The sequence below is a fragment of the Populus trichocarpa genome, chromosome 1, assembly GCF_000002775.5.
Source record: "Populus trichocarpa isolate Nisqually-1 chromosome 1, P.trichocarpa_v4.1, whole genome shotgun sequence".
In the NCBI taxonomy this organism is placed as follows: domain Eukaryota; kingdom Viridiplantae; phylum Streptophyta; class Magnoliopsida; order Malpighiales; family Salicaceae; genus Populus; species Populus trichocarpa.
The window spans coordinates 43,885,211-43,893,243 of record NC_037285.2 but is presented as its reverse complement, the minus strand read 5'-3'; the positions used below and the strand labels follow the sequence as shown (position 1 = coordinate 43,893,243).

General features: G+C 33.7%; 1 protein-coding gene across 1 annotated transcript; it reads left to right on the top strand.

Moving 5' to 3' along the window:
• Window positions 1-3,822: 3,822 nt before the first annotated feature.
• LOC18095690 (G-type lectin S-receptor-like serine/threonine-protein kinase At4g27290) lies at window positions 3,823-7,812 on the top strand. Its single transcript, XM_052448145.1, has 7 exons — window positions 3,823-5,089; window positions 5,577-5,717; window positions 5,929-6,080; window positions 6,330-6,390; window positions 6,896-7,133; window positions 7,212-7,362; window positions 7,774-7,812. Exons 1-7 carry the CDS (start codon window positions 3,823-3,825, stop codon window positions 7,810-7,812), a joined length of 2,049 nt encoding a protein of 682 aa, XP_052304105.1.
• The last annotated feature ends 221 nt before the right edge of the window (window positions 7,813-8,033 follow it).

Below are 8,033 nucleotides of genomic sequence, written 5' to 3'. Positions count from 1 at the left end.
TTTATTCTCTTGATTTTTATTTGTTTTGTTTGTAATCCTATTTTTATTGGAACTTTCATTAACTATTTAGGTCACAGGTTTGGAAGGTGGGGTCAGGTTGACTTTGATTTTTTTTTTCAGGTGCTTTTTTTAGTTGATTTTTGTTAATATCATTCTTCTATAGGGTTATTATGATTTCACGTATCAGATCATGTGTTTCGCCTGATAACTCAGCTTTGTCGGGGGCAATATTAATTGTTTTTTAATTATTTGTCTTGTTGTTGCCTAGTTTGTTTTATCATATTAATCAAGGTTTAACTCGATTAATGATTTTTTTTACCTCTTTAAAAAAATAATTGTTTCCTAAATTTGTTTTTCGGGTTGAAATTGTTTTGGCATGTCATGCGGGTAACTAATTTAGTGAGTTTTATATAATTCTAATTGGCATGAAAAAATCTTAAATATTTAAACTTTTTTAAGATTATTATATCGATTCGAAATAAGATTTTTTTTTTATGAAGTGACTCCATGAAAATTTCCAAATTTATAAAAAATAGACTAAAGTGCTCTACTATTAGCCGAAACGTATATCTAAGTACTTGGGAGATTACCGTATGACGTGATAAGAAAAATATAAAAGCACCATGGTCGTAAATAATAATAAAATACAAATATAGATGATGAGCAAGGAGAACTTGAGGCTGAACACTAGAACTATGCTACAGGCACCGTATTTCACCAAAGAAACCTATAGGATCAATATAAATAATATTATCAAGCCAATAGCCTTGGAAGATTTGATATTATGATATGAGAATTGTTTTTACTTCATTTTTTTTTATTAATTTCAATGAGTATATATTTTTAAATCCATTTAAAGCATACCTTATTCATCAATTCATTTTAATTATTTGACTAATTTTAACTAAATTTATAATTTGATATGTAGGGATTTAACTTAGATAAATCATTTAGAAACTAAATTGTATATGACTGTAAGATATGACAAAAAACTTTCAATGAAGGACTTTTCTGCAAAACAAAGTATAATATAGGGACCAAAATAAAATCCTCAAAAACATTTATGGACCAAAATATATACTAGTTAAAGATTCATGTTGTGAACAAGTGACACATGTTAATTTGTTTTTAGATTAACGTAAGTATGCGGGCTAGTTCGTGCATATCTCGACTAATTCTACGGATCTTGAAATTAACAACTATGTAAATTTATAGTTACCCTGATTTCTGGAAAGTAAATTCAAAACATAATCAGTTGAGTTACACCCTTCGAAATTGATATATATCAATATTTAACAGTATTAATGCCATCAATTTGATAAAAGGATGAAAAAAAATAACGAAAATGTAAAAGTTACCTCTACATTAATGCAGCTGAAATATTACTCTTGATCCGAAATATCGCAGGACCTATAGGTTAGGTATTCGTACAAGAATATTTGTCAATGATAATTAAATGTATTCCTTATTCTATACGAGAAACATGCTGTCCTGAGACTTTGGTATTGCCGTTTAATATGTTTTTTATATAAAAACATGTAAAATTGATATTTTTTTAAGTATATTTTAATGTTTTTAATATACTGGTGTTAAGAATAAAAACTATATATATTTTTTATATATTTTTAATTAAAAAATATTTTGTAACACTTGGATTGTAACACGTTTTATCGAGGCAGGAACACGTGGATTGTATATATTCTGCCTAGTAAGGTCCAACAAATTCAACGTGATCAACATTCAATGCCTTCTTTCATGATTTGTAAGGACTCAGGAACATGTTGTATTGCATTTATTCTGCTGAGTAAGGTCCAGCAAATTCAACGTGATTAACGCCTTCTTTCATGTGGTAGAATTGAATTCAAGTAGGTCCAATGACAAGTGATAGCTAATTAACTAGTTATTTTATCGTGTTTCATATTTTTTTTAATTAAAAAATTTATATATATAAGATTTTTCAATGTGTATTTGTAATTAAGAAAAAACTTTAAGTGAAAACAAAAAACAATTATGTAAATACATAATCAGATAAATCAAGAACTATGTGTCTTAATAAATAAAAAATTAGTTATAAACGGTAACTAAAACTAAAACTAGAAAAATCGAGAGACAAATATAAATCAAGATATTTAATCTCGCAATACGAGATATTTACCGGGTTGTGTTTGCTAAACTTATTTATTAAAATAGTTTTTTATTCAATCAAACATTAATATAAATAGACACACATACATTAAATTGATTGAATAAAATAAAAAAGAAAAACTAAATACTATACAAGGCTATACATATTATAAATATTATATGAAAATGAATATTTTTTATTTTAAAAAACAAAGTTCATCTATTTAGAAGAAAAAAACTTATAGATGAATCAAAAAAAAATTTCTTCAAAAAATAAATACATACAAAATTACTAAAAAATAATCGTTATTTAAAAGAGACTCTATAAACAAAACAAAAGAGAGAAAATTTATTAATTTAAATATAAATAAAAAATAATTATGAAAAAACCTATCCATGGCCTCAAAAAACCATTCCAAAACCTGAAATCAACCCTAAACAAAAAATCATCCCAGGCTTATATGTTTTTTTAGGCATTTTCAAGGTAAAAACAATCACCTAATATGAATTCCTCTCATCGAATGGATTCATTTGATACAAAAACCGATTGTTTTGGTAACTAAAATTGAAGCAAATGACATTTTTCTCTATGTCTATCATAGGAATTCAACGACCTTTCTCTTTCTTCTCTCAAATTAGAAACTAAAAAAATAATAAAAATAAATTTTTATATCAAAATTAAATTGAAAAAATATCGAGATACCGAATAAGTATAATTTTTGAAGTATGAGGACTAAATTTAGTCCCCTATCTTTCAATTTTATCCTTGTTAATAAATTTGATTTAATTTCCCTTTAATTTGGCTAAAAAAGATATAAACTTACAAAAAAGAATTTGAGGATTAAATTGAAAAAAAATTAAATAATTGATCCATAGTAAAATATAAAAGGATAAACAATACATTTTTGCACTGACTACACGTTTTAGATATTTTGCATCTTCTCAAAATATTTCTTCATACAAAACTTACAAGTATTCCAAACAAGGAGAAAGGGCAAATTGTTGGGGATTATCTATGTTTCAGCAACCAATACCAATCAAAGCAAAAGGAAAATCCTAGAAAGTGACCAAACAACACCATAAAGTCAAGAATCCAACGAGTTTCATAAAAGTGTACGATCCCTCATCAATGTGCAGTTGAAAAACTACTACAGCTTGCCTTTATAAAAGTGGATCATTGCTCTCCATCTGGGCTTTAGATTAACATGCAGTTTTTGAAGAATAATATTTTCACGTCTACGGGAGCAGAAAGAATCATGAATTTATCAATATATTATACTCCCATACTTTTTTTGTGCTTCTTTTTATTGCTGAATATAGAAGCTGCAATAGCCATTGACATTATAAAAACAACTCAGTCCATCGGAAAGGGTGATGCCACAGATAATGAAATAATAATAATAACAATCTAAAAATGTCTTAATCTCCCCCTTAAGAATGTGAGGAGAGAGAGGTTGCCTGAATAACATGTGAATGGAATCCTCTGTTCGTTAAGAATGAGAAAAATGGAGTCCTTGAAGATGATTGTTCAGTCATAGATGAAGAATATGACCTCACAGAAAATTATATAGCTTCGGCTTTTATGTCAAAAATGGAACATCGCTTTCGTGGTGAAGAAGTTGTGGCTATAAATATGAATATTTTCACATCTAAGCCATTCATTAACTGAGCTACAGAAAAAAAACCATAGAAGTAACGATGGGTTACATTCCCGTACTTCTTTTTTGCTTCTTTTCAATGCTGAATAGAGTAACGGCCACAGCCATTGACATCATAAACACAACTCAGTTCATCAGGGATGGCGATACCATAGTTTCAGCAGATGGAACCTATGAATTAGGATTTTTCAGCCCTGGAAATTCCAAAAACAGATACTTGGGCATATGGTATGGGAAAATACCAGTTCAAACTGTAGTTTGGGTTGCCAATAGAGAAACTCCCCTTAATGATTCGTTGGGGGTTTTAAAGATCACAAACAAAGGAATTCTTATCCTTCTCGATCGCAGTGGGAGCGTGATTTGGTCTTCCAACACAGCAAGACCTGCGAGGAATCCAACCGCTCAACTTTTGGAGTCAGGAAACCTTGTTGTGAAAGAGGAGGGCGATCACAACCTGGAAAATTCCTTGTGGCAGAGTTTTGAACATCCGACTGATACGATATTGCCAGGCATGAAGCTAGGAAGGAGTAGAATAACAGGAATGGATTGGTCCATGACATCATGGAAATCAGAAGATGATCCTTCCAGAGGTACCATTACATGTAAACTTGCTCCTTATGGATATCCTGACATGGTTGTGATGGAAGGTTCGGAAGTGAAGTACCGATCTGGACTATGGGATGGTCTGCGGTTCAGTGGCGTACCTAGCACAAAACCAAATCCTATATACAAATATGAATTTGTTTTCAATGAGAAGGAGATATTTTACAGAGAAAGTCTAGTTGATAAGTCGATGCATTGGAGGCTCGTGACAAGACAGAATGGTGATATCGCGAGCTTTACTTGGATTGAGAAAACACAAAGTTGGTTGCTTTATGAAACAGCAAATACAGATAATTGTGATCGATATGCACTATGTGGTGCAAATGGTTTCTGTGATATTCAAAGCTCTCCAGTGTGTGATTGCTTGAATGGATTTGCACCAAAATCCCCAGGAGATTGGGACGAGACTGATTGGTCAAATGGCTGTGTTAGAAGGACTCCACTAAATTGTTCTGGAGATGGGTTCCGAAAGCTCGCTGGAGTGAAGATGCCTGAGACAAAATCATCTTGGTTTAGCAAGACGATGAATCTGGAGGAGTGCAGGAACACGTGCTTGGAGAAGTGCAACTGTACAGCATATTCAAATCTGGACATCAGGAATGGAGGAAGTGGGTGCTTGCTCTGGTTCGGCGACCTGGTAGACATTAGAGTTTTTGCTGAAAACGAGCAAGAGATTTATATACGAATGGCCGAATCAGAACTAGGTATGAATTTATCTTCAGACAAGAAAACTCACTTTCTACAAATCACTTTCTAGCAACTTGTGGCTGAGTCATTCTTTAAATAGCAACTGCCCATATAAAGCTAAAATAGGAAATCAAACATATTAGATATAGACGAAGATTTTCCTTCACTTTATTTTTCCTGCGCTTCTGCAGCTATCTCTTCCATTATAGTATATTTCTCAAAAATCTTCATTTTCAATCTCGTTGCAAACCGTGTTTCCTTGTAACTATATAACACAGGATACAGAGACTTCATTAAGAATAAATTTGAAAATGAATCAAAATATGCACTATCCACAGGGCAGACTAAATAGAAGTCATTGCCAACATGGACAAATCGTAGATAATAGATAACCATGAGAAAGGGTGCAGTAGCTAATAAAAATTTCTAGCCATCCTAAATACTATACCTCTTGACTTTCCTAATGTTGTCTTTTAACTCCAGTTTTTCTCTTCTACGTTGTAGATATTGGAGATGGTGCCAGGATAAATAAAAAATCCGAAACCAAGAAAAGGATCATAAAAAGCACTGTGTTATCTACTGGGATTCTGTTCGTTGGCCTAGCCTTGGTCTTATATGCTTGGATGAAGAAGCATCAGAAAAACAGTACGTAATTCACACCATGAACATTTAACAAGTACTCGATCTCTCCATTTCAGATAAGATGTTTTGTTTCTTTTGATTTTTGATTTTTAAAAATGGAAAGCATCGTCAAAATGTTAAAAGAGTATTTGGTAGCTTACTGTAACCAAAAATATTGTTCCCATTCTTCTTTCTTATTCATGCCAGTTATTCATGCCAGTTATTCTGCCTACAGGACAAATGTCTATGGAAAAAAGTTCAAATAACATGCAGAGGAAAGAAGATCTGGAACTTCCATTGTTTGATTTCAGTAACTTGGCTTGTGCAACAAATAATTTCTCTATCGACAATAAACTTGGAGAAGGGGGTTTCGGAACAGTTTACAAGGTACTAATCTGAAAACAATCAGGCAACTGGATTGCTTCAATTTTTCATGGCACAGACTGATTTTTATAATTTGTTGGTATTAGTTTGCTTGGAACTTCTACCACGGACAGCCTTTAAACATAAATGACTGCTCGGAAAGTGTTCAAACTTTATAGTCACGACAGATGCAAGTAGTGGGGAACATCACACTGTGATTCCCTATTTTTACAAGACAAATGATTGCTTATGATAATGAGTGATTGTTTGCAGGGAACATTAGCAGATGGACGAGAAATAGCAGTGAAGAGGCTCTCTAAGATTTCGAGACAAGGTCTTGATGAGTTAAAAAATGAAGCCAATTATATTATGAAACTTCAGCACCGGAATCTAGTGAAGCTTCTAGGATGCTGCATCGAAAGAGATGAAAAGATGTTGATCTATGAATTCTTGCCTAACAAAAGCTTGGACTTTTTTATTTTCGGTATGAATCTCTCAAAACCGCTACAAATTCTTTCCATTTATATAATGGCAATATAGGGCAGTCATTGCACCGTAACCAAATCTCAGTGAACAAGGCCATGAGCTGTGGTTTAAGAAAAAAAGAGTACACTAGATTAGTCGGGGATACAAGTTACTTGGACAAATGGGGAGCCATAAGCACCAAAACAATCATCTGTTGTGTTTCCTTCAAAACTCTTGGGAAAATGGCAAACCAATTTGTGATTTTATTTGAACATTCTTTGATTTTGAAGTATTCATTTGCTTTCTTTCGTACCTTTCATATCCATTTAGGAATCTGATGCTATAATGATTTGACTTGGGCAAATAATTGACAGAAAAAACACGAAGCTTTCTACTTGATTGGCCTAAGCGCTACAACATTATCAATGGTATTGCTCGTGGACTCCTTTATCTTCACCAGGATTCAAGATTAAGAGTAATTCATAGAGACCTGAAAGCCGGCAATATTTTATTGGATTATGAGCTGAACCCGAAAATTTCAGACTTTGGCCTGGCTAGAAGTTTTGGAGGAAATGAAATTGAAGCCAATACTAATAAAGTGGCTGGTACATAGTAAGTGTCGCCTCCGACATGTGATTTTTATCTTCGTTTTTTCACATACACCACTTAACATTCCATGAATGAGTGCAGCGGCTACATATCCCCTGAGTATGCAAATTATGGACTCTACTCGGTAAAATCAGACATCTTCAGCTTCGGTGTATTGGTGCTAGAGATAGTGAGTGGGAACAAGAACAGAGGATTCAGCCATCCAGACCACCATCTCAACCTTCTTGGGCATGTAAGTTTCATAACTATTTTATTTACTCTTCTTTTCATTTTACTCTTGAGCACTTATGTTAGGTTGCAGGAGCTGTTGGGGAATCCGTCACCCATGCGCGGACCGGGGGTGTACTGATAGTTGCTCATCGGAGGGTAAAGCACACTGACACAATATTTTACGTGGTTCGGCAAATTGCCTACATCCACGGGAGAGAGTCTATATTATTAGAGATTAGAGAAAGGATACAAAAATACATGTAGAGGAGGAGGATTACATCCACTCTACTCAACTCATCAACTCTCTTGCTGCACTTGCAGCTGCTGCAATGGCAGCAAGGCTGCTGCCATTGCAGCTCACTTTCTCTCCACTCTCTTGCACACACTCACGTTCTCTCTCTATTTTGCTCTCAAATAATTGCCTCTTTTATAGGCAAACATGGCAACCTTCTCCAGCACTCTTGTCAAATAAGGTGGGACAAGCAAGCCTTAAAGTATGCCACCATTTGTGGCATTAATGGAGCAACCACTTGCTTAGTGGTGGGGTATTGCCACTAAATGGCAATATCCTAACAATCACCCCCTTTGCCATTTGTGGGCAATTGTCCTCTTGCTTCTTCAGCACAAGCTTGCATTCTGCAGCTCTTCCAAGCTTACCATTCTGAGAGCATCTTCAACACAACATTCCCCTTC